The sequence below is a fragment of the Fistularia commersonii genome, chromosome 28 (assembly GCF_037954325.1).
Source record: "Fistularia commersonii isolate RoL2024-O1a breed Wild chromosome 28, RoL_Fcom_v1.0, whole genome shotgun sequence".
Taxonomy (NCBI): Eukaryota; Metazoa; Chordata; class Actinopteri; order Syngnathiformes; family Fistulariidae; genus Fistularia; species Fistularia commersonii.
Genome location: NC_141311.1, coordinates 1,555,241 through 1,579,563, shown reverse-complemented (window position 1 = coordinate 1,579,563; position 24,323 = coordinate 1,555,241). Strand labels below are relative to the sequence as shown.

Sequence of the window (24,323 nt, the reverse complement as noted above, 5' to 3'; positions counted from 1 at the left end):
TAACAAGCAAATCTGAACGTGCGTACGTCCACTCAGTCTGATATAAAGTAAGAGTTTTGATTCTTTTGTCTTGCATCACATATATTTAATCTTCAGAAAGTAGTTTGCGCTACCATTGCATGACGTCATTTAGCCTTACAGTCATAACATGACCTGTTGATGTGTTAATATTCTTCTTCCTTCTCCTTTCGGCTTTTCCCTTCGGAGATCGCCACGGCTAATCAACTTTGTCCGTCTAACCCTGTGTTGATATTTTAATATAATATAAAAAAAAAATCCAGCTGTTTATGCCAATGTTCGCTGTGCATCGGTTTACTCCTTAATATTTGCAAATTTTTTATTTGCACAATCACACCTTTGTTAGCAGAGGAACCGTACATTCGGTAGATGTATGCGAATGACGATATAAAGTGAGATAATAATCTTATAGCTATTCTTTTAATTCCTCTTTTCATTCTCGGAACACGGGAGGAACGAATCCCAATCAGCCAAGAATCGAAAGCGTCTTGATGATATGACGCAACTTCCGCTATGTGTGTCACACTCAAAACTGTCCGTGTTGCTCGTTGTTCCCTCATGAGCGCTAAAGACGCGATTAAAACGTTTTGATATTTGCCATTCGTCGTCTAGATTAATCGTACCCGCGTCTTAGAAGCGAGGGGGCGTTGTGGTTATTCGTTTTGAGGACAATAAGGTTGTCAAAGTGACGGTGGGCGTTTCGGGCGAACGCACCGGATGCACCATCTGGCGGTGGTGCAGACTTACTTCATTTTTTTTCCTTAGGGGTGGTGGCCGCTGTTTTGCTTCATAGCTTCCCGATCAACCCACGAAAGCATGGGAATGTAGAGCGGTGAATATCGGAGTAAACTTGTGTGAAAGTGTCAGATAAGTCGCCGCAAGCCCTCCGACGAGCTGCTCCTCTCCCCGCCAGTACGGCTTCGACGACGACCGCCCTGTGAGAGACGCCGCTGGGACATTTTTGCCGGCGAGCAATTCCGGACAAAGGAAAAGAGTTTTAAGCTAACGTTAGCTGGTTCCCGGGCTAACTTAGCATTCCTCCAGCTGCGGCGCAATGCAGGCCATTAAGTGTGTCGTTGTCGGGGACGGGTAAGTCCACCTCGCCGAGTGTACCAGAAACATTTAAAACTTAAGACTCGCTTCGGCAAATGTGGCATTTTCACTCGCTGCTAAAGAACCGAGTACGATTTAACCTGGGAACGATGTCAACACACTTGCTAGTGGGAAACCTTCTATTTCTCAACGGGTGGCGTTAGCGCTACTTGTTTCACTGAAATCACGCATTCAAGCGAAATTGTCGCGTTGGGGTTGTTTGACATATTTGGAAGACTTATCCGCTTACAAATAAATGCCCCCGAATGGAGTTCGGTGTGTGAAACTCTGCCATGAGGAAATGGCTAGCACGCAACTGGTTGGCTAATCTCGCTCGGGTTATCCCGGCTGCATTGTTTTCCTCCCTCCCGGGTGAGTCAGACATGGCAAGGCAGCACCAACCGGACTGCAAAGCCGGGTTTTTGCAACCGCTTCCCCGCCTCGGAAGCGCGGAGAGCCCGGTTGTTTTTCCCCCACCCACCTCACGGCCCGCTGCCGCAGTGTGGTGCACCGCTCCTTCCCCCTGGGCGCGGAAGTTTTGGGCGTCGTACGTGTTTTTTAAAAGGAAGGCGATCGATCGATCGATATGTTTGATCCGCGATCGGATGAGTGACATGGGCTGGGAAGGGTGGCCCGGACGGATCCACATGTGGGGGGATAAACACACTCAGAAGTTCTTACCAAGGGTGTGGTAGATACCATAGCAGCGCAGTCATTCAACACCGTCCGTCCTGAGATCCAGGTCCCACTTCCAAACCCTCGGAGAAGATGTGCCACACGCAGAGTTTAGATATTTTAATATCTAGTAATGTTAATGTATGTGAACATGCCCCCCACCCTCCTCCCTTAAAAAAAAAAATAATTCGATTTTTTTTAAATTAAGAGATACTGTGGTTTTGTTTTGTTTTTTTTATGAGCGACAGTTGCAATCTGATCAAAAACAGTCAGCTGTCATAGAATCTGAAATAAAACCACCCCTTTTCAAAATCTGAAAGGGGAAGAAGTATTTCTTACTCCATATTCTGCAGGGTTCATTTCTTGTTGGTTTCATCGCACATCTATTGATGAATGCATATTGAATTAAAAAGCTCTTGTTGTTTTTTATTGTTCTGCTCCCTGTCTGAGAGCTGCCAGGCCTTCCTATCTTATCGCTCCCCTCGGCTCAGACTGATCACATCCAAGGCTCCCTAATGCACCAGGTCATGAGGGACTGATTTTGTGCTTAGCGTTATTTTATTTCACAGAAAAGACAGATCTGGATTTATTATGTCAACTATCTGCGACTGATGGCTCTACTCTTATATTGGGATTTTAGGGTGTGTAATTAGTAAGATTTTATAGCCGTATTTTCAGTTCATGGTTTATGACTTTTTTAAAATAATGTCCAGATTTGGTTGATTCCAAATATGCACAATAGAGATTTCTCCTGATCCTTTCAATCTAAAATGTTATTTGAATTCGACTTTTATACATATATATATATATATATATATATATATATATATATATATATGTTTTACCCACTTTTGTGCAACTACATTCAAGGAGTGGCTCGTGATTCAAAATTGTTAATTGGTTTAATTTGTCGTCTGGTTAAAAAAAATGATAAACACTGCAGTTTGTCACCAATTATTAACTCTTCCGGTAACATTGAAACCAAAAACAGCTTATCTGCGGTCTCAGTTTTCCTTCTCGGCAATTGCAGACATACCATTGATGAATTGTGTTTCTGTCTGCTTGGTGAATCGCCTCTGAAATCTACCTGGTCATCATGCTTTAGTTTAATATCTAGTTTTTATGTCAAGCCTTTTTGCTTAAGGCCACGGCGGGTTTGCGATTATGTGCAAAGAAAAAATATATACCTTGCTCGGTGAAGGTGTGTGTTAATGGAACCTGTCCTCCTTCTCTCCCTCAGAGCTGTGGGTAAGACCTGCCTGCTCATCAGTTACACCACCAATGCCTTTCCTGGGGAGTACATTCCCACAGTGTGAGTATCTGAGATTATAGTCTGGTGTGAGTGATTTGTTTATTTCTGTGCTGCAAAGCAGTTAATGGTTTGACTCCACCCTTCTCTCCATCCTGCAGTCTTCTCTGTTGTCTCGGGGTAAACAATGCGCTGAGGTTTTTTTTTTCTTGTTTTTTTATTTTGATGGGAATTTTGTTTCTTGCTGAACAGGTTATGCTGAATGCAGGTCTTTCATTAAACAAGTCATAGAAATAGTTTTTATGAGAACAGAAGAAAAAACCAGAGGACATTATCTGATTGTAAACCAGTTTTTCCGATATCTGCCGTGGCAAGTTTGTCGAGCAACTGATTTGACAGGCTTTAGGATTTAGGAGAGGACCACATTCGGGAAGCATTAACCAAAAAAAAAAGAAAATCGATGATCTAGTTACTGTGTGTTCCTCCTTATGTTGGTGACCTTTATCACTCAAAACACTCTGGGTTTCGCAGCTGCTCCACTGCTTCCTCCTAAGCAGACGAGGGGAACTGTGACCAGTATCCAGCGCAAGGAATATGAAGCCCAAATGCGTCGGCAGTAATCCTAATCCAAATCTCTTGACAGGCGAAATCTAGTTTGAAAAGAACAAAATGTCACTCTTGCGAAGGAAATGCCAGCTAGAGCTGCTTAGCAGACAGGATCGTATTATAGCAAATGAACAGGATGAGGCTTTACAAGCTATTACGTTTCAAAGATAGTCACTTGTCACTTGTCTGTGAGGAAGCTTCAGCCCTGTTTCTCTTATGTGCATGGTTTGTGTGCACCAAAAAAAAAAAACACTGCGATAATGACTGATGACGAATGCTTTTTAGGCGGACTATTCCTCGAGCACGCGATGAGTCATTTCCCAAAGTGACAGGTGGTGTCAGATTTAACGTCGCCTTTGCTTTCTCATCATCTCCATCAGTTTTGACAACTACTCCGCCAATGTTATGGTGGATGGCAAACCGGTGAATCTGGGACTTTGGGATACGGCAGGGCAAGAAGACTACGACAGACTCCGCCCACTTTCCTACCCACAAACGGTACAGTTCCGTTATGTTTGTGGCGGATTTTTGTCGTCGATTTTTCTCCCTCTGCAATCTATTATATTTGGAAAGAATAAGGAAGAAGGGGGCAGTTACAAAAACGTGCCGTCTCCCTGTGTGAAGTTGTCTCCCTGAGCTCTGATTGCACATTTCTGATCACCAGGATGTATTCCTCATCTGCTTTTCGCTCGTGAGTCCTGCCTCCTTCGAAAACGTCCGTGCCAAGGTGAGTTGGTTACTTCCGGAACACAGCATTGGGGGGTCAAGCTTTCCACAATATCTCGAAGCTGGTCCGATACGTTTTAACAACTGGCTTTTCCTGAAATGCATAAGCCTAGATAGCATTAATTGAGTGCTTTGCCACCACGGGGGTTGGATAAACGTTCATCCGACTGGATGTGCTTATCAGCACGTACATATTCACTGTCTGCACACAAGCTACTATAAAAGCAAGGCCACGGAGTTCTCTGAAAAACATCGGAAGTATCTTCGGGTCTCCTCTGGCGCAACCTTCAACTTTCACTTCACGTCGCGTGAACTCGTCTCACCGGCCGCATAAATGTTGGAGATGTCTGAAAATGCTATGTTCACAGAAGTTTTTGGAAATAGAAGAACTTTGATTTGATGATGTAGTAGTTACCTTAACTTCAGGCTAAATTGGTGGTTTATCCTGAATGGCAGCTCTGGCTCTCCTCGTGCTGGTGAACATTTGAACTGTCGACTCTTTCCCGTGTATTTTTTTCACGAACCGAAGCGCAAGTAATGATACGTCTTTCTCTGTAACTGTATCCCATGAGGAATCTGTATTAGTTTACATATCTAACTTTATATCCGTCCCTTGTGGATGTCCACTGGCCACCTTGCTTGTAAAATAATTCTGAATTTACCGTAACTCTTGGATCCAGCTCAGCGTTACCCCGCTTTCACAAGAGTCAAATATCCTGCCTGCTTCATTCATATCTTCCAAGTAAAATATTTTGGAGAGATTATTACTCACCCTCTGGTGCTCCCTGTGCAGTGGTATCCCGAGGTGAGACACCATTGTCCCAACACTCCCATCATCCTGGTGGGCACCAAGTTGGATCTGCGAGATGACAAAGACACGATGGAGAAGCTTAAAGAGAAGAAGCTAAGTCCAATCACCTACCCCCAAGGCCTGGCGATGGCTAAAGAGATTGGTAACGGCACTCGCGATTCCGCTCCTGTTTTTTGAAGAAAATGATTTTCGATCCGCTCCGATCCTTGAATGACCGTTGCTTTGCCCCCTCAGGTTCTGTCAAGTACCTGGAGTGCTCGGCTTTGACTCAGCGGGGCCTTAAAACTGTGTTCGATGAGGCCATCCGGGCCGTCCTCTGCCCTCCCCCGGTCAAGAAGAAGAAGAGGGTTTGCAGCCTCCTCTAAGGCGTCCTCCACTGTTTTGGTTAAAGGGGAACACGATTGACGTGGCGAGGGTGGCGAAAGACAAACACACCAGTATAAACACAATAACAATGTACTTCAGATCCTTTCCTTCCATACGTGTAGATACAGCAGTTATAGCGCTCCCACAAAATACTGATACGGGATAAGATTCGGGGCAGGGGAGGTTTGAAGAGTACACTAGTCAATTCTCAACATCGGATACTGTATAAACAACGCTGAAAAATTGAAATTCATGAGGCCTTCTAAAGTGGATTGGAGTTTTTTGTTTTTTTTTTTTTGTTTGTTTTTTTAATTTTGTAAAATGCACTGTGGAGTGTTTTCAGTTTTTCCACTGGTCCACCTGTTTTTTGTTTACAGTCCTGGTCATTTGATTTAAGTGGAAGAAAAAAAAAAAGTTGCCAAATACATCCTACAGACATGCTGTATGTTAGCTGAGTAGAAGACGTTTGGTATATTGTCAGACACCCTTTATGTCTTCAGAATACAGCTGAGCATTTGCTGTTGTGTGCCGTTGTTTGTTCAGCTCCATGATCAGCATTGTGTTCAGTAACCTCGCGACAGCAGTCGTGCCATTGCATCGCCTTCAAGGAACTTGAAGTAAACATTTTATGAAGTTGTTTTTGCCTTAAATTACTGTTCATGTATCACCGACTCTCGCAGTTCTGGATCAAACAGAGCCGTGAAAATAACTGACAGCCCCGACCAGATGCAGGTTTGCTGGCACCCGACATTTCCGATAATCCCCGAAAACCGAAACAATCCAGTATTGTGCGTGTTCGGCTCCCGCTGAAATGACTTCTCTCCTCATCGTCACTTTTGCCCTAGAAGCGTCTCAACTGTATTGCTGGCCAGGAGTTCAAGATTTAAGAAGAAAAAAAAAAAGTTTTTAGCTATTGGAATAGAACTGTCGAGGTGTTTTGGTGGTGGGGAACAAGAGCACCTTCAATGCTCTTCGGGCATTTATCAGAAAACCTTTTGTGCAGCACATTTGATTTGAAATAGCATCACTACTGGCTAAGCAATGTCACTAAGAAAAGCATTTATGCTTGCTAATAACAGTAACAAAGCTACTGTCGGTTATGGTGTAGTATACAGTGTACTCATCTTTTTTGTTATAATCGTGATTGAATATTTTATCTTTCTTCACCGAAGTTACACTTCACTCACTGTATTGTCAAACTAACACTATGAATATCCTTTGTTTATTACCTCTACAGTTAACGCTACCTTAATCTTCCTACAAGCCTTTCTTTTTGTAATTAATGCTGATAGCATGTATGTGCAACATATACTGAAAACTAAGAATTGCTACAGTTATATTTTTTGCCTATTTACAAAATGTATTTGAACTACTAGATCAGGGGTTAAGTACATGTTGCTCATCTGTTTTGTATTCAAACATCAAGCTGTGCTTTAATTCAAGCCAATGTTGTGACTCTTTAGTTTTATGGATAAAAGCTATTGTCACTTTTTGAAAAAGCCAATAAATTCCAATTTAAAAAAAAAAGCCCTAGTCTGTGTGTGATGGAGAAGCCCAGTGTCCTCCGGACGCCACGCTCACACAAGTACGTTGCTAATTCGCTTTTTTTTTTTTTTTTGAAACCTGAAACCGATCATCCAGTCTGGACACAGCAGGAGCTGCTGATGCAGACAAAAGGCAAACAGGAAGTTTCAGCTTGTGGTCACAGACACTTTTCATATACGGGTATTGAAATGCAGTGTTTTCCTCTGATCAGCTGCGACACAATCGGGTTCGAGCTTCTTAAAGTGAGCACCTCCACACCAAATGTGCTGCTAAAGAGCCTTTCCACACCAAGCCTGATGTTGCTTCATGTCAAAAGGCCAGATTCTATAGAAATGCAACTACATTTCCATTTTAGAAATTCTGCTGGCCACTCCATGTCCTCTTATTCACGGTAGTAATTAGGCCAAGTCCCAAATAAACAGACCGTCATATTATGCGGTGCCTTTGTCATGAAGAGAAAAAAGGAAGCTGTGGTCCCCATGGCAACCGCTAGCCCGCCCCCTTACATGACTCTAATGCAGCTTAACAGGCTTTAGAGATGTTTGATATTGATTTTTTTTTTCCTAAACTGTCATGTTTTTGTGAAGAAAATGCAATTGCTTGGCCTTTAATATTTAAGAAAGGGAACGAGTGACCCGGGATAGTTACCGATTCATGTATAAAATGATTCTGACGCTGAGCATTTGCAGATGGAGGTGTGCTTTCTTACTGACCTGCTACTCAGAAAATAGAGAATTCTGTGATTGATTAAAACCAAACGGGTGTAAACAAGAACACAAATCAAACATGACACGACTGTGATGTTTCAACGTCTTCATGATTCAAGCAGGTATTTTTACATTGATGAAAATTCTTCATATTTTACAAGAGAGTCAAAATACTTGACAATTCATTAACCCATGAGGTTTTTTTTAAAACTATACATGGCACCCGAGTGACGAATGAATTAATCTTCATTTAATCTCATGTACATCTACTGTGTTCCGCAGTTCATTGCGATGGGATTCAGGATTCAACATATCGCAGTAAGGCCCCCGAAGTTGTAGGAATGCTGAAGAGAAAACAAGAAAAATGTCAGTGAATCAACTTAAAAAATCACAAATGCAACATAAGATTGATGACTTTTTAAATTGGTCTGATTGTGATTTAAAAAATAATGGCGGTCGTTGAAATATCAGCCTTTTTATAGCAGTGACTAAGCAGATAAATCCGGGCAGTTCGTTCACTGACTGTTGACAGCGCCACCGTCTGGAGGCTTTAGAAGCTGCAATCCTTTCGATGACCCGCTGAACCAGATCATTTCAAGCTGTGAAACCTCTCCACAAAAAAGAACAAACCTTTGAACCAGCTCTGCGCCGACAATATCGTGGACGTGATATTTCATGTGAAATTTCACTTGTGAGGTTGTTCTCCGCTCCTCCAGGTCCGCTTTCAGGACCTCACTATATTTGGATTTCTTCACCATGCCGAGCACGGCTTTACGACCTTGCAGGGAGATGGCAAGCTGGTCAGGAACTAGCGGCCCTCTGGATGGCCTCGCGGTTGAAATTGTATGGACACGAGACTATTTACACTTGACGGACATGTATATTGGAGACTGTTCTAACACCTACCTTGTATAAAATACTTTGTGAATTTGCCAGAATTGGGAATTGAGAGCCACCAGCTGCCGGCGTCTCTCACAGTCAAGACCCCCGACTTCACCAGCTCCCTGCATGGGGCAAAGGGTATGTGCAGGCGGGGAAAAAAATGTCAGGTGTGGGGTTTCAGGCTGGATATTTATAAATCGCGATGAGGTCGGGTTGCGCAAACTCAGAATCGATTCATACCAAGCAAGAATGAGAAGAAAAGAAATGGAATTTTTGCTTCGTACGTTATCTCGGAGTCCGTGAAGAGGAACTCCCGGAGCATCTTGTCTTTACTGAAGCTCAGATCTGTGCAGGACGACAAGATGACTTTCTCCAAGAACTTAGTGACTGTCGCTTCTGTGACCCTGCCCTCCACGCCGGCCAACACTTTGGCCTTGTAGTCCGAACTGAAAACCAGGCCGAACGCTTCTGCGTCGAAACCGAGCTGGAACATCAGCAGCTCTCCGTGTTCACGCAGTTTATTCTGAAACAGAGACAAAGAGCCACGGCCTCGATTTCAGATCTGAGAAAGCCAGTGCATCAAAACTAAAAGAAACACTTCTTACAGTCTCCTTGTCCACCATAGTCTTGTCACTGTGCACGCTGTAGAGCTGATGCTTCAGCACAATTGGGGGCAATGAATCGTTGAAGAGTTTTCTGGGGAACAGCGTCATGAGGTACTCCAGGGTGGATCTGATGTCTCCATGTTCTGCAGAAGAGGAAATCCACGGATTGCATCGGAGGTCTGTTTACCATTCGCAATATTTGGAGGAGCTTGGAGCTGCTCCACTCACCATCTCCATCCGTGACGGAACCAAATGTCTCTGTGCCATTTCTTCTTTTCTTCACCTTAAAAGTGTCAGAAATAAGAGCCCGTTTCCTGTTCATTTCCTGTCCATGGGGTAAATAAAGAACACGTGACTTGCAATGTGGACAAGGGAGATTCAACATTTCGTCAGACATTTAAAGCAGACACATATTTGATAGAAAGAGATCATTTTTCCTCTCTGTGTCCACATAACCTGTGGAATTAAATTTTTAAGCACAATTCAAAAGGAGGGAACCGCTAAAACTTGACAAAGGCATTCGATTCCGCTCAAAATGGTTTTGTTTTTACTGCCAAATCCGGAGCAACGGAGTTTGATGAACAACATCAAATCGTTGTGCAGCGTTAATAAAAACCAATAAACCCTCAAATATAAATTCAAATGCAAACCTGGATCAGTATTACAAGCTGGAGTGTTTTTATTCACATCTCTTTTGCCTTTCCCTTCCTGCTCCAACGGGCTTCTTCTTCTTCGACGGATCCGAAACGTGGCAACAGCGCCCCCTCTGGTCAAATGGAGAATTGCACGCCAATATATGCAGTTCACGCCACCGACCGCTAGGTGGCGCTGTTCATGTTTAGCTGTGGTGGCAACCCTGATTAAAATAGCGAAGAAGAAAAAGACCCGCCTACTAGAGTTGTATTCCCTGTAACGCTGAAGTGTTTCGTTTTTAATTGTTCGTGCGCAAATGTTACTGACGTTTATTCCATTTTTTCCGACAGTGCGATGTATTTATTCCATTGTCTCTAACCTATTTTTTGATCGATAGACGTGAACAAAAAAAGAATTTAGCTTTGTTTTGATATTGCATGTTATGCTAGCTAGCCACGTGAGCTAGCAAATGTATGCTAATATGGTTTAAGCAGAAAAAAGGTCGTCAAGGGGACTTGCTGTCTTTTAACGACCCCAGTGACTTGGCTTTTCATCTTTCTTTGATATTGGATTATTTTACATACGCACTGTAAGGCAAATTGTTTTGTACCCAGGTTATTAATTATAATGCCAATTACTCTAAGGCACCAGGTTAGGATTTAACAAACTATCCAGGTGATTTTTAATGTGTCTTAATTTTATCAAAATGAAACCACTCAGTGTCGTTTGGCTCTGTCCCATCTTTTTGTGATATACTTAGCTAATAGGGAAACTATGGCCACCCACAGATCCCACAATCCTTATTCAAGCAGTCGCAACCGCCAAGAAGGTTACAAGAGACGCAGAGATGACTATGAGAGCGCCAGTCACCTTTCCACTCAATCCGATATGACTTTTAGCGCAAGTTCGCACAGCTCACCGGTTCTGAGCACCAGAAAGGACTTTTATGAAAGAGACTTCCCTGTTTACAAACAGCCTGTTGAAGTGGGGACATTTTCACTTGACTCCAAGCGAAGATTCTTTAATGATAGCCGGCAATTGAGATACTTTGTGGAACCTGGTAGAAATCCAAATTTCGACTTGAGGGATGGATACAAGGACCGCTTTGTGAAGCGGGACGACAGTGTGAAAGAAAAGCTGGACCACATGTTGCGTTGGATCTTGGCTAACAGGTCAAAGCTCAAATCCAGGGTTTCGACGACCTCGTCGTGGTGAGCGTCATTGTTGTTTGAGTGTGTTTCACCGTTCGGCTTCAAAAGTCCAGCTAACTAAACAGAGCAAATGCGATTCCTGTCCGAGGGCTTTTCTTTGACCCGCTTCTCGTCCCCACAGCGATTTCGATGTTGACTTTGTGACATGGCGTGGACATTTGACCAAACTACTGACCACGCCCTATGAGACACGGGAGGGCTGGTTGCTGGCAGTCACCAGATTCAGAGGAACACTTTACATCAGCGAAGTGGAGACAGAGGCCGCTCGCAGGGACCGAGAGAACCGCACAGCACGGCTTGAGGAAATGATGTACTGGGGATACAAGTTTGAGCAATACACTTGTGCAGGTAACACGGTTAAAGTCAGAGATACAGTTACAAGTAAACACAGCCATCCATTATAAGCCCAATTTCTCTGGTATTTCAAGAATTTGGAGTACGCTATTGATCCTTGATGCCATGACTTAATGTTGTCATTTTAACCCACAAAGTCTAAAATTGGAAATACACATTTCAAATTGCCATTTTCATATTTTAACGAAAGCGAATCTTGTGCCGTTAGTCCCACAAGATTATCCAATCAAATATGATTTGATTAACTAAGCCGTTATAATTCACATTTGAGCATTAGCTTGGATGTAGGAGCTTGACATAGTCTTTTGACTGATGTAATATTAAATAACCAGTGTAGGTGAAGTATGATTAGCAGACTTATTTACTTTGTCCATCCCTGCAGATGATGTTGACAGTTTACCCGATTCAGGCGGCATTGTGAACACAAACGAGGCTTTCTGCACGGTGGTGCAAACTCGCCTGGCGGATCACAAGCTCCTGTTCTCTGGCGAGGTGGACTGCCGTGATAAAGACCCCGGAGCTCCTGCTCCTCCGGCTTGCTACGTGGAGCTGAAGACATCCGCTGAGATCTGCACCCCCAAGCAACGGAGTAACTTCCACAGGTACACGCTCGAGGACAGCGACGCTCCAAACGCAACTCACATATAATATCATACGTAAATGCTATGATTATTTTTGAGTGTGGTCAATTAAAAAAAACATTTTCTTTGTTGTCAGGTTTAAGCTGCTGAAGTGGTGGGCTCAGTCTTTTCTCCCCGGTGTCCCCCGTGTCATAGCAGGGTTCCGAAATCACGATGGAGTGGTTGTCTCCATGGAGACGTTTCACATTTCTCAGATTTCCCACCTAATCAAGGTACAATGCAGTTTGTGGGGATTTAAAACAAAATCAAAACTGTGGTGAAAACAACATTTATTTGCATAACTCCTTTTCAACAGAATGAATACAACTGCTGGAAGCCAACAGTCTGCATGAACTTCTGCTGTGACTTCCTGTCCTTCGTCAAACGTGTGGCCACAGAAGACAACCCTGGGTGAGGCGGAGGGATCAGGGTATCCTTTTCATCAAATGTCACAGTGATGACGTGGTATTTTAGCAATCTGCCCTGTGAACAAGCCATTGTTCTCCCGCTCCAGGGTGGTGTACCTGTTCGCCTGGGACCCCCACCGGGATGTAACCTACTCCGTTCACAGGAACTCAGAGTATTCCTTTCTGCCACACTGGTATGTAGATGAGATAAGCGCTGGTCAAGACTCTCACAGCAGGGCCTGATCTGCAACTGATGACGTCAAAAACGGGAATGTTGAACTCTATGCCTTCCTTTCCAAAGGAAAGTTTTTTTTTTTTTTTATTACACTATGATTTTCTAAGTGTGATCAAGGTGTTTTTCTTCACCTGGAATATATGAAATTAAAGGAAGCCAAATCTGCACAAGGGTTTTGGTAAAATTTCAAAACTTTATTATTTCATGGTTATAATAATTTAATCCTCCCCCAACAGTACTTAGAAAAGGGACAGAAAGAGACCATTTAAAAGAAAAAAAAAAGCACAAATGGAAATAGATGAAAATGACTTCAAGTATTTCATCAGTTGTTAAAAGCTTTCATGCTGCGGCAAAACATCTGAAGGTCACATCCTTTCAGAAGACCAGCAGGGAAAACAGGAGGGTAAACAAGGATTAAAACCCGCAACACAGTCTAGTAGCTTTAGTCCAAAACATTTCAACCACAGATTTTTCTCTTTATACAAAGTCACTCTTTATGACTCAACGCAGACCAATTTTCAAGCCATAGAACTCACTTCAAAAGAGTTAAATTGTCAAACTTCTTATGACAGCTTGCCATTCCTCACAGTGACAGTCCCGCTCACATTTAGAATCAACACGTTTGTCTCGTGGGATTCGAGCTCTGATTGAAAGCCCGACAGGTGCGGTTGCATTCTTTGAGCAGAACATCTAGCTCAAATATGGGTAACATTTAAGTACATTGAAACACTCTTGAATCCAGGGGTTTACAACACACACGCTGTAAAACAATGAGAGGCTTTGAACGCTGTTCCCTCAGGTTGGTGTACAGTACACAAACATGCAGACATAGATGGGACTTTCAAACCATCAGAGATCCTATTTCTTCATTTGTCTTGCAGAATCTTTAAGACTTTCTGAGTCTTTCTAAGCCTAAAAAAAAATTATTGATTTCATGCATCCCAGTTATGTTCCTAAAACCAATGAAGTGTATGTGCAGACCTGACTCATTCACTCGCTCAGTGCAACTTCAAAAAAACATCCTTAAATTTCAGGGTTGTTATGACTTATGTGTGCCAACATTATTTGTGGTAAACAATAAAATGATAATCCACCTCTAGCCTATCTAAGGATCACACCAACCTGTAAAAAAAAAAAGGTTTCAGGTGTTTGCTGTGATTAAAACCAATGCATCTGATCTTAAGATTGAATAAGTTACAGTTTATTTGCCCACGACTTGAAACACTTTAGAGTTTTATAAGTTATAATATGACCACTTGTGATCGAATGGCTTAAAATGCAAGGTAATGGCTAAACTTGTTTTATAACTCTTGAATCACTGATTAAAACTGAAATTGACATTTTATATCTCCAGAATCAGATTTGGCATTGGATTTTGGTTTGGAATTTACTCACTTTACTGACAATTGGGCAATTGTTGGCTACAGACTGAAACCATTGGCATTTGAAAGGCTATAAGTGTGCGACACCCTGAGAGCGATGTTACAGAGTAATGTTAAGGCCAGCATCGCTTGTGATACTTTAAAATGACACATTAACTGGTTGATCCAGCTTAACAGGAAGAAAGGGACAAAATCTACATTAAAATACTTTTGAGGGGGAAGGCGACGCTGTCGTAAACTGAGCACGAGAGAGCGAGATGGTACTTTAAGCCCTGATAGCTCATCACTGCCCAAACTGACACACGGAAGTACATCGTGTTCCTACTTACACATCAGGGGGAGTGCAGACGAGTGCATCAGAGGTGTGTGTGATTCAACCGTCTTCAGAGAACTTCAACTCTATTATACACTTGTTTCATAGTTTAATTTTGAGGCACTTGTCATTTTCACGTAAACAAGTTTTACTCACAACTTTAAGATAAACACACACAATGGCGTTTTAACTTAACATATTCCTGTTAAAATGTTTATATTGGTAGTAGTAGGTAGTTTTTGCACACACCTAAATTTGAAAGTGAGCTTTATCTCATTACTGGTGAGTGAGATTTTCAAAGTGTGCGCTTAAAAAAAAAAAACATTTATTTGGCAGGAATCTATTCAAAAAAGAGTTTAGGGCTCACAGCTAATACTTGTGTGAGGAATGTCACCATCAATGTGGCCATCATCTGCAGTTGCCTTCTGATAAGTTAGTCAAGATGGTTCTGTCTGTGTTTTTTACTTTTTTGTTTTAATTACGTGGTAGAGTTTCCCCTTGAGAGCAAGCGAATCCTCCATGTGTGCAGATAAATGCACTTTCAGAGTCATTTTCCCTTTGGTCTGAGCCACATTTGCTCCGCAGAGAATAAATGGGCCAAAATGTTGAGTAAGGCTAGTAAAAATATTTTTCCATCTGTGCGGGACTAATCTGCCTTCCTGGATGTGGAAACTAAGCTAAAAGTGGGCCGGTCCGGTTAATCGGTGGTGTTTAGAAATCAAAGCTGGCCCTGCACAAATTGAACCAAGTGGTCAATAAAGTGTATTTCAGGAGACACTGGGAATCTGGAGGCACCCGTCCAGGTTAATTGCACCTATTATCTTACTGCTACCATTAGCTGTCATCGATAGGCACCAATAGAACCTGTGGATCCCGGCTGAACGAGTAGCCTGGTGTCCCGGTGGTTCCAAATCCACGTCAAGAAAGTCTTCCAGTTCAAGGCTTTAGCTTCCTGTTCAAGCCCATGACCTTGAAGGTGGCGGCAGCGATCTTCTCGTACACGACAAACATGAGAGCAGCTGTCAGCACCGTCTGGAGCAGCTTCGCCTCCAGACCTTTGTACAAACCGAGAGCTCCGTTCCTCCTGTAACAAATAACAAATTAATTAATGACAAGCTGTCATCTCCGGGAACGCTGAATACTCCCAACAGCCACTCAGCCATTGCAACTCTTCCAAGAATTATTGACCAGATAGTCATTTTAGGTCATCTAAAACGAAGATGAAGCAGATACCCTGCTTAGTTTGACAAGTCGTTTATAACGCCGCAATCAAAATCGCTCTCTAATGTATTCAAATACTTTGTTTTATGCAAAACATTAATTCAAATGCACGTGACGGCAGCCTTGTTAGCAATAAATACAGATTAGCGTATTGTTATCGTCTGCCCCTCCCTGTGGCAAATGAACTTTGTTATTCTACTCAGCCTGTTTAGAAACCTCTTCCTTTCTGCTCTCCTGTCTCTGGAGCTTTCATCCACTCTTACATTAGTAAATCACTACTCGTTAGCCGCACTTACTTGATGCGTTCGTTAAGTAGGGACAGGATGTTGTACAGGCTTCCTCTCAAACCCCCCTTTCCATCACTTTTGTGCTGGCCGAACTGAAAGGCAAGCACATCACGTATTATTTCACAAAGACAGAACGACAATGTATGCATACAAAAAACTTCTTCTCCCATGACATTTGCAATGTTATTGTGGTGCCATTTTTAACGGGAATGATCATGTGATTGATTAGTCCCTTTAAAAATGGCACCACAATAACATGTTTGTTAACACATCTCTGGTAAGTGTCTGAGAAAGAGCCTAAGTTTGCTCAAAACGTCATGCGAGAATAAGTTTTTTGTACTATAGGTAAAATAAATAATGAGCACTTTTGGTGTGCAGTTTTTTTTTCAAACCTCTATTTAGTCGACTATTTTGAAATGACACCCATCCCTAACCGGGCAGCAGGTGTATATGTTTTTTCCTTTTTCTACCCCAGAAATGAAGGCCACAAAACTAGTGGTAAGTTTAAAAAAAAAAAAAAAAAAAAGGGATCGCACTGATGCTCTTTATTTTCATATCCATTTGTATCTTTGTGTTTTTTGCGTGAGACATGAACCAGGTAAATGGCAGGGGAAAAAAAAGCTGAGGAGTAAACAGGAGGGTGTGTGTGTTTATAAGCAGGTAGTTACCCTGAGGATAGACTGAACTGTCTGCAGTGGATACGTAGCAGTGGTAGCGACGGCTTTGGCGATGGCTCCGATGACAAAGATCTCTGCAGATGATATCTGGAGGGAAACAAAGTAAAATGCCCACAATCTGAATCATAATCATGGCCGCTTTTGTAAGCATTTTCTTTCAACTCTGCTTTCGGGATAAACAAACATCCCATGTAGATCCTCCAGCTCTGAATCATTGTTTAACATGCAGATACAGTGTTTAGGTACCAACTGCTGTCTCGCGGCTTTTCAGTTCAACTGGAAATGGGAAAAAAAAAAACCTGACCGTTGGAAAGTAAAGAAATTCTGCCGTAGCTGGTTCCTCTAAGACAATCCAAAAACTCTGTTTTTAACCAATGCTCTCATCCAAAGCGCCGTGCATTAAGAGACAAAAAGTGTGAAAATATTCAGTAACGTAGACTGAAGTCAAAGTTAGGGACGTCAAAGAAACGTTTTCCCCAAAGCCGATCAGGCGTTCCTAAAAGAGAAGCCGCTTTCCTCCCCTCACCTTCCTTCCTCCCCTCCCCGCCCTCCTCTTCATGGACTCGTAGAACATGAACTGCACCGCCGGGTTGAGGACGAGGATGAGAGACGGCAGGGTGCCGTTCCAGAGAGCGCCCACCCCCTCGTTGGCGATGATCTGTGAGAAAGCGTCTGAGAAGGGGGGCGCAAACACAGCGGGGTTTAGATGTTATCCAGATCGTTGAGCTGCGGGACGAACGAGCGAGCGCACACACACCGAATATGCCCTTGTACTGGGTCTGCCGGAGGTCTTCGTTTCTGAATTTCGCCCCCTGCAACTTCAGTCGGGTGTTCACCACCCACATGGGAGTTGTCAGGACCACGTTCACGGCTCCTGCGTGAGCAACAGCTCGTCAGCTCCCCCGTCGGTTAGCAGTTTTCTTCAAAGGACCGGCGTCGCCGTTACCTGATATGATCCCGATCAGCAGGTCTTTGCCCAGCCGGGACTTCTGCGGGCCGGACGCTGTCAGCCTCTTCAACGTGTTGAAGGTGTAGAAGTAGACGAAGTTGGAGCAGCAGAGGCTGGAGATGACCGGGAACCAACCTCTGTACAACGACCACCTGCAGGTAGAGTCAAGTCATCAGAGGTTAACCGGCAAGCGCTTCAGAGCTTTGGGCGATCGAGTAAATGTGGCGGAACTGGAACTGATGTAAGTTTTCTGAGCATCCGCTCTATTCGATTATTGAAATTAAGCTGCGTGTCCAATGGACTGAAGGCTAAAAACAACCTCTGACTTGGTATAATTCACACTGGGGTACTTACAGTCCCTCTTCTTGCACGATCTCAGCCAGGATGACATGCGTGGATTTGGACTTTCGGTTCTCATCCACTGGAAAAACAGTAACCGTGGTTGAAAGCTGCAGAACTACCAAAGCACTCGGTGTAAACGGCCGACATTAGCGTTGCTCATTGCCATTCGGACATGGTTGCCGTTTAACGACACGGTTTATTTTAAGGGTTTTGGTCTCCAAACGCAATTTTAAAAGCAAAGGAGAGTCTGCAGAGCTGTGTGACCCGGAGGACTCACCCTGCAGGCGGCTCTTCGCCGTGTCCAGCGGGAAAAGGGCGGTCATCGCCGTCACACTACCCTGGAGACGACACACGGTTACCGACCGACGGGGGAAGTGAAAAAACACCAAGAACGGGTGGAAGTCAGGCTCGCCGGAGAGTTAAAGTGAAGTATCTCACCATGGCGCCCGCCGCTGCGTGGACCAGAGTCTCGTAGGACAGCAGGCCGACAGCCGAGCTTCCGTTAGCGGACATCTCTTCGCCGGACGAAGATGGAGGAAAAAGGCTGCAAGAGACGCGCGGGACGCGGCCAGGTGGGGAAACGACGGTGCGGCGGTTCGTTCCTCACGAAGGAGAAAGCAGGAGAAACTCAAACGTTTACAAATATTGCAACACTGAGCTGTCAAACCGGCACAGGAGAGAGAGGGGGGGGGGGACTCTGCGGGGGATGGTTCCTCCCCGTCTCCGGCTACTGGCGGGATTTCTTCTTCTGTGGTTCTGTGATGTGGTCGGGAACTCTAGCGCCCTCTAGTTTCTATTAGCATACACCTTGCCATTTCAAAAAGGGTCCTCCATTGTCTTTCTGCTGTCCCATTTTGATGGGGAGAGTAGGGGGATGATGTTTCATGTCTTATGCCTTTCTCCCTTAAAAGAGATTGAAAAGCATTTCCTGTGTATTCAGTCTGACCTGATACATTTGACACGACCATACGCTGCGCTGTCAGCAAGGAACTTCTCTGTTGCTGATGTAGCTTCACTCTTGTATTTGAGAAAATATACAAATACTGCCCCTGAATAATCATCTGTGAATGAAATAACATACTTATGCCCTTCTTGACCAGCTGGTTCAATCGGGCCTGATAAGTCAGTGTGTACCATTTTTAGGGGTGCATCAGCTTTTGCATCAGCTTGCCTGTTTCTGCTATTTGTGAATTTTCCCTCTGTGCATACGTTACAGTCTACTTTGGTCTGACCTGTAATCTTCATACCCTCTACTAAGTTTGGTCATTTTAATACATCTTTTACATTGCAGTGTCCCATAATCTCATGCCATGTTTTGACATCACAAGTTAAGTTTACTTTATCCCTGGACATCATGTCATTTACTGTATCGTCATAAAGTTGTTGATAATTTACCATTCTTATGTAGTAGAGTCTGTCACATTCCTCAATGCTGAAAATGTTTCCTTCTTTGGTTATGAGTCTGTTCTCTCCTTCTTTGAATATCACGCTGGCTCCATCAGCTGTGGCTGCCTTCACCGATATGAAGTCCTGAGGATATGATGGGATGAATAAGGCTCCCCCTCTCCAGGCAGATGTTGCAGATTTGCGACAGCCAAATGCTACTTAGCTAATTACGCCACAACTTAATTTGAGCCTTAGAGGGTTAAGGTTACCAGGACAGGTTTTCCTTCAATGTCCTGGAGTAACACTTCTGCATCACCTCTTTTTAGTGCCACTTTGTTTCCTCTGGTCCCGTCTGCTAGCTCCATGTAATGTTTGTTTGGGTTGAAAAACTCATCAAATCTTGTGAATTTGTCTTCTCGTGTTATGATGTGTGATGTAGTGCCACAGTCTACCATCAGTCCATTTTTTCTGATATTTTCCGGAGGGACTTTTTGACTGACCTTGAATACAAAAGTTTGCTCATCTTCCTTATCTTTGTCTTGGATGTCTGTGTTTTGTTTGACCGAGTCTTCTTTGGGCTTGGATTTTCTTCTGCATGTCTCATCGGCGTGGGTTGTGCTTTTGTGATAGCTGCACCATTTTGGCCCTGATTTTTGGTGACAAGCTTTTGCCATATGGCCACGGTTTCCACATCCATAGCAGATCACCGTTGACATGTCCACTTTCATTACATTGTCTGATTTGGTTTTGCTGTCAAACTTTTCAGTCTCTTCATAACTTCTTAGTTTACTCTTGAACTGAATAAACGTCATTTCTTCACTGCTCCGAGTTACGTGAATGACGAAGGGCTTGTACGGTTCTGGAAGCCCTTTCATAACCATAGCGATCATCAGCTCATCACTTATCACCTGTTTTGTGTTTCTCGGAGCGGTGACTGCCTTTTCTGCTCCGATAATGTAATCTGTTATTGTTTCGTCGGGTTCCTTCTTGAGTGAGCATAGTTCGCTGTACAGGGAAATAATTCTGGGCTTCCCCTGGCTGGCGTAATGATCCCGTAATATTTGCAAAGCTTTTCGACCGTCATCTGCGGCTTCCCTCATTACCAATGATAGACTTTTATCATCGAGGAACTGGATAAGCTCAGCGTAGCATTCTGCATTTTTATCTGGGTCGGGCTCAACAGTTGAAAGTATTGTCTCTTTCAAACCTTCGAGTCGCATGTGTCCCAGAAACTTTACTTCCCAAAGCTCGTAGTTGTTTTCGTCTCCATCGAAAACCAAACGTTGCCATCTTCCTCCTTTTGTTCGTTGCCTGGGCCCATAACCTGTTGCGTTTAAGTTTGCAGCTTCTTCGTTTTCCATGTTTCGGAAGGAATTCACAAGTTTGCCTTGTTTGAATCGTCTTTTATTTTCTTCTTCACAGCTCCGGGAATCAACATCGGTTAGCCATGGGACATGTACAGTACAGAGTGTGGGAAAAATTCCCGCCAGCACCGCTATACCAAAAAAAGAACACTGACGTAGAAGTTAACGTCAAGTTAGCTGAACAGTCGCGAAAAACTAAAACAAGTCCCAAACCTTGTCATAAAGTGCCATACATTTCCTGAGAGTAGATACAAATAAAACATATGTATACTAGAATGTAAACTCAAATAAAACTAATGAGATCACCTATCTCAACACAATAATAGACTAATATTAGACAATAGAATGCAAAAAAAGAGGAATAGCAAAGAAAAGGCACAGAGTCTTCACATTTTTAACTTTTGGCTTTTATGAAGAAGAAAGAACGAAAACACTTTATTGTTATTCAGTTAAATCTAAAGCGGAATCCAAAAAATCTACTGCTAAAGGGAGAGGGACTCACTGGACTCACTGAGAAGCTTTGGACACTAAGTGTTATGACTATATTTATGAGCATCCAACACTTGACATTCAAGAGTGTGAGTTTAGGCGAAGTGTTTATTATCCAGTGCACAGTCAGGAAAAGTGTTTCCCCGTATGATGACATTCTTCTGAACAGTATAGTAGAAGAACATCTATGGCGGTTCTCAGTCATCCAGGTCATGGTTCGTCGTTGCTACTGGATTTGAATTTCAAATACAGCCTATACTTTTTTATATCATATTGTCTAATCTGAGTATAACGCCAGTAATATTACACAACCTGAAAGATACATTGGAAATGTAAACTGCAGAAATTAAATTTTTTACCACTTAGAGTTATTGTGTAATAGCCACCAAAGTTGTGCAAATTGCAAGTTTACAAATTGAACAAATAAACAGTCAAGAGCAGGCAGTTGATGAACATCACAAGGTGGTCCATGGATTGAATACATGTTTTGAGCGGTTTCTTGCTGGGTGGGTGCTCCGGGCGCCATAACAACAAAATATGAACAGGATATGTTTTAATAAGTGTTTTTCATCCAATCACACTGATGCGTCAGAGTCTCACGACAGCCATTAAACCAGGTAGGCGTCGGGTGTTGTAAAACCTTCCGGCCTGGACAGGTGTGTCCGTACGTGCAAACAGCTCTGAGCTGCTGGACTTTGCCCGTTTTATGGCGCCGATCTGCTCCTCCCGTCGACGACCCGGCTTTCATTCTGCCTTCGCAGCTTGGAGACGGAGCAAAGCGACACGTCGGCCCCGGACCTCTCCGCTCTTTCTCCAAGGATGTCGAGGTACCACAAAGCGGCGGCCGACGGTTACTTGGACCTTCTGAAGGAGGCCACCAGGAAAGACCTGAACACTCCCGATAAGGATGGCATGACCCCCACCTCGCTGGCCGCTTTTCACGGACACGTGGAAGCTCTTCAGCTCATCTGCAGCCGAGGGTGAGAATGTCAACGTCCGTGATTTCCTTTCTCCTTAATGTTGTAGCTTTGGCTATTTTGCAACATTTATGCGAATGAGAAAATAAGTCATTCTCATATTTGGCAACTCCGGTCTCAAACTGCGCTGATTTGAAGTTCCCTGGGGTTTTTGACAGTACGCTGACAGAGCTTTGCTGCGCCGAATGTTTCACCACACAAACCCCCCTTTCTGCAAAACAAAGGGCCACCTCTTCCGTCCCCCTCGCCATCCCTCATTAGTCCCAACAAAAGACTCTGTATTTACACCAAGTCGTCTTTTCACCGCTGAAGAAACTTCGAAATGCTGTTGCTGTGTGACGTGGCCAAAAAAGTAACTCGACCGTTCGCTTTCACATCGGCCCCGCCGCACTCGAGTCCTTTATTGCCGTGACCGTAAAAGCCAGAGGACTTTAAATCTTAATACATCACTCATTATCCAAATATTTGTAATGCGCCCCGTTTTACATGTCAGCCATGACTCGTGACTCATTTGAATATTTGGCTTATTCCGCAGAGGAAACCCCAACATTAGTGACATCTGGGGAAACACGCCGTTGCACCTGGCGGCGGCCAACGGCCACATGCACATCCTCAGCTTCCTGGTCAGTTTCAACGCCAACCTCTTCGCCCTCGACAATGAATTCCACACGGCGATCGACGTGGCCGCGTCGCGGAACCAGATGGACTGCGTCCGCTTCCTGGACGCCTCCACCTCGCAGCAGACCACCCGAAACCCCAAAAGGGTGGCGGGCCAGAAGAAGCAGGCCGCCAAGGAGGCCGAAAAACGAGTGAAGGAATGCGAGAAGGTGCAGAAGAGGCACAAGAACAAGATGGATAAGATGAGCCGCGGGGCGGACACTTTGTCTTTGTCGGAGGCCAGCAGGGCGTCGACGCTGTCGGGCCGCAGCGCCGCCGGGAGCGTGAACGAGAACTACTCGGCGCTCATCGCCGCCGAGAAGTCCGGTTCCCTGACCGCCAGGGTGAAAGGAACCCTGCAGATGAGGCTGGGGAAGAAAGACAAAGGTACCCTGCAGAGGTCCAAAGGGGACGAAAATGTTATTTTCGTTCAGCAGGATAACGGGATGCCGGAAAACCCCGACTTTTTGGGCGTCTTCCACGAGCAAGACGAGATGAGGCTGGGCGAGGAAACAGAGGAGGCCTTCGACGAGGATCCCGAGGAGGAATCGGGTCAATCCTCGATCTTCAATCGGCCGGGTCTCGGTGGCCTGATCTTCAGGAATAAGCTAAACATGGAGGACATGCTGGGCGGGAACGATGAAAACCTGGGCTACCTCGTCCAGAACGAGCTGCTCACGGAGGGTGAAGACGCCGCCGGCTTCGGGGGGAACGACGACACCGAATTGCCGTGGAGTCTTGAAGATATCGGTCTGGATGACGACGAAGGAGAAACCTCTCCAATCGACGTGTTCCTGTCCTGCATCGGTCTGACGGATTTCGCCCTGGTATTCGACAGGGAGCACTTGGACCTGGAGGCGCTCACGCTTTGCTCCGACGAAGACCTGAAGGGCATCCGCATCCAGCTGGGACCCAGGAAGAAGATCTTGGAGGCGATCGAGCACAGGAAGAACGCCCTGGAGAACTCGGGCTTGATGAAGGAGAGCAAGCTGTGATCTGACGGGACCACAGTTCGCCATCTTATTTTTATTCACCTTATTCTAGAACTACAGTATCTGCAAATTCTTCACATCAGGTTAACCGGTCAGAAAAGCACGATTGATATTCCCGCCTATAAAAAAAATCAATAAAATAGACTCAATTCCAACTTCAAAAAGCACTATCTTTGATTTGTGTCGTCTTCATAACATGACGTAACTACATCTGATTGAAAAAGAAAATGTAAGTTTCATCGGTATCGTTCGGTTCACCTTTATCCTCTCGTCACTTTATGCCTGTTTGACATCCATCAAGGGGTCAAAATGACTAAGATAAGAAGAGATAAGAAAGAAATTATTCATGCCAAAGGGGAATTCCTGTGTTTTTCTTTTAACAACCTGCACCAATGAAGGGGGACAGAAGTGTGCAAAGCGAAACGATTAAAATCAGTTTGAGCCTGCTGAGGAAGCTGCCGTGGGCCGGGTCGTGCAGGGGTGGACGGGGGGGATCCAGGGTCAATTTCCACTTCCACGGCTTCTTTATGTTGTTTTTTTTCAGT

At 44.2% G+C, this 24,323-nt stretch overlaps 5 protein-coding genes across 6 annotated transcripts; 3 read left to right on the top strand and 2 right to left on the bottom strand.

Moving 5' to 3' along the window:
* Nucleotides 1–619: 619 nt before the first annotated feature.
* Nucleotides 620–7,070, top strand: LOC147217120 (ras-related C3 botulinum toxin substrate 1-like). The gene is made up of 6 exons (XM_086176382.1): nucleotides 620–1,107; nucleotides 3,026–3,097; nucleotides 4,021–4,138; nucleotides 4,305–4,367; nucleotides 5,160–5,319; nucleotides 5,412–7,070. The coding sequence occupies exons 1-6, from the start codon at nucleotides 1,073–1,075 to the stop codon at nucleotides 5,540–5,542; spliced, it is 579 nt and encodes a 192-aa protein (XP_086032508.1). The 5' UTR covers nucleotides 620–1,072; the 3' UTR covers nucleotides 5,543–7,070.
* Nucleotides 5,829–10,057, bottom strand: LOC147217119 (winged helix repair factor 1-like). Of its 2 annotated transcripts, XM_086176380.1 has the most exons (7): nucleotides 9,933–10,057; nucleotides 9,511–9,607; nucleotides 9,283–9,425; nucleotides 8,962–9,200; nucleotides 8,702–8,799; nucleotides 8,426–8,573; nucleotides 5,829–8,139 (listed from the first exon to the last, which is right to left on the bottom strand). In XM_086176380.1, exons 2-7 carry the CDS (start codon nucleotides 9,602–9,604, stop codon nucleotides 8,094–8,096), a joined length of 768 nt encoding a protein of 255 aa, XP_086032506.1. In that variant the 5' UTR covers nucleotides 9,605–9,607; nucleotides 9,933–10,057; the 3' UTR covers nucleotides 5,829–8,093. The 2 variants fall into 2 exon arrangements, with proteins under 2 accessions (XP_086032506.1, XP_086032507.1); XM_086176381.1 differs by lacking the exon at nucleotides 8,426–8,573.
* A 107-nt stretch (nucleotides 10,058–10,164) lies between these two features.
* Nucleotides 10,165–13,873, top strand: dxo (decapping exoribonuclease). The gene is made up of 6 exons (XM_086176050.1): nucleotides 10,165–11,126; nucleotides 11,248–11,474; nucleotides 11,863–12,082; nucleotides 12,198–12,333; nucleotides 12,417–12,511; nucleotides 12,615–13,873. Exons 1-6 carry the CDS (start codon nucleotides 10,690–10,692, stop codon nucleotides 12,748–12,750), a joined length of 1,251 nt encoding a protein of 416 aa, XP_086032176.1. The 5' UTR covers nucleotides 10,165–10,689; the 3' UTR covers nucleotides 12,751–13,873.
* A 656-nt stretch (nucleotides 13,874–14,529) lies between these two features.
* slc25a17l (solute carrier family 25 member 17-like) lies at nucleotides 14,530–18,618 on the bottom strand. The gene is made up of 9 exons (XM_086176051.1): nucleotides 18,352–18,618; nucleotides 18,191–18,251; nucleotides 17,926–17,992; nucleotides 17,569–17,723; nucleotides 17,380–17,496; nucleotides 17,149–17,294; nucleotides 16,614–16,709; nucleotides 15,955–16,037; nucleotides 14,530–15,521 (listed from the first exon to the last, which is right to left on the bottom strand). The coding sequence occupies exons 1-9, from the start codon at nucleotides 18,424–18,426 to the stop codon at nucleotides 15,374–15,376; spliced, it is 948 nt and encodes a 315-aa protein (XP_086032177.1). The 5' UTR covers nucleotides 18,427–18,618; the 3' UTR covers nucleotides 14,530–15,373.
* A 3,303-nt stretch (nucleotides 18,619–21,921) lies between these two features.
* On the top strand, nucleotides 21,922–23,892 carry anks4b (ankyrin repeat and sterile alpha motif domain containing 4B). The gene is made up of 2 exons (XM_086176057.1): nucleotides 21,922–22,132; nucleotides 22,665–23,892. The coding sequence occupies exons 1-2, from the start codon at nucleotides 21,972–21,974 to the stop codon at nucleotides 23,779–23,781; spliced, it is 1,278 nt and encodes a 425-aa protein (XP_086032183.1). The 5' UTR covers nucleotides 21,922–21,971; the 3' UTR covers nucleotides 23,782–23,892.
* The last annotated feature ends 431 nt before the right edge of the window (nucleotides 23,893–24,323 follow it).

What these genes read in the sequence shown, in the direction of transcription:
- slc25a17l (XM_086176051.1), bottom strand. Translation starts at nt 18,426, where the DNA reads ATGTCCGCTAACGGAAGCTCGGCTGTCGGCCTGCTGTCCTACGAGACT. An exon ending in ACGCAGCGGCGGGCGCCATG is followed by an intron (nt 18,252 to 18,351) that starts GTGAGATACTTC and finishes TGTCGTCTCCAG; the next exon opens with GGTAGTGTGACGGCGATGAC. An exon ending in CGGGGAGGGGAGGAAGGAAG is followed by an intron (nt 16,710 to 17,148) that starts GTGAGGGGAGGA and finishes GTTTCCCTCCAG; the next exon opens with ATATCATCTGCAGAGATCTT.
- dxo (XM_086176050.1), top strand. Translation starts at nt 10,690, where the DNA reads ATGGCCACCCACAGATCCCACAATCCTTATTCAAGCAGTCGCAACCGC. An exon ending in TGAGCAATACACTTGTGCAG is followed by an intron (nt 11,475 to 11,862) that starts GTAACACGGTTA and finishes CCATCCCTGCAG; the next exon opens with ATGATGTTGACAGTTTACCC. An exon ending in GCCACAGAAGACAACCCTGG is followed by an intron (nt 12,512 to 12,614) that starts GTGAGGCGGAGG and finishes CTCCCGCTCCAG; the next exon opens with GGTGGTGTACCTGTTCGCCT.
- LOC147217119 (XM_086176380.1), bottom strand. Translation starts at nt 9,604, where the DNA reads ATGAACAGGAAACGGGCTCTTATTTCTGACACTTTTAAGGTGAAGAAA. An exon ending in TTCCGTCACGGATGGAGATG is followed by an intron (nt 9,426 to 9,510) that starts GTGAGTGGAGCA and finishes CCTCTTCTGCAG; the next exon opens with AACATGGAGACATCAGATCC. An exon ending in CTATGGTGGACAAGGAGACT is followed by an intron (nt 9,201 to 9,282) that starts GTAAGAAGTGTT and finishes TCTCTGTTTCAG; the next exon opens with AATAAACTGCGTGAACACGG.
- LOC147217120 (XM_086176382.1), top strand. Translation starts at nt 1,073, where the DNA reads ATGCAGGCCATTAAGTGTGTCGTTGTCGGGGACGG. An exon ending in GGGGAGTACATTCCCACAGT is followed by an intron (nt 3,098 to 4,020) that starts GTGAGTATCTGA and finishes CATCTCCATCAG; the next exon opens with TTTTGACAACTACTCCGCCA. An exon ending in GGCGATGGCTAAAGAGATTG is followed by an intron (nt 5,320 to 5,411) that starts GTAACGGCACTC and finishes TTGCCCCCTCAG; the next exon opens with GTTCTGTCAAGTACCTGGAG.
- anks4b (XM_086176057.1), top strand. Translation starts at nt 21,972, where the DNA reads ATGTCGAGGTACCACAAAGCGGCGGCCGACGGTTACTTGGACCTTCTG. An exon ending in CAGCTCATCTGCAGCCGAGG is followed by an intron (nt 22,133 to 22,664) that starts GTGAGAATGTCA and finishes CTTATTCCGCAG; the next exon opens with AGGAAACCCCAACATTAGTG.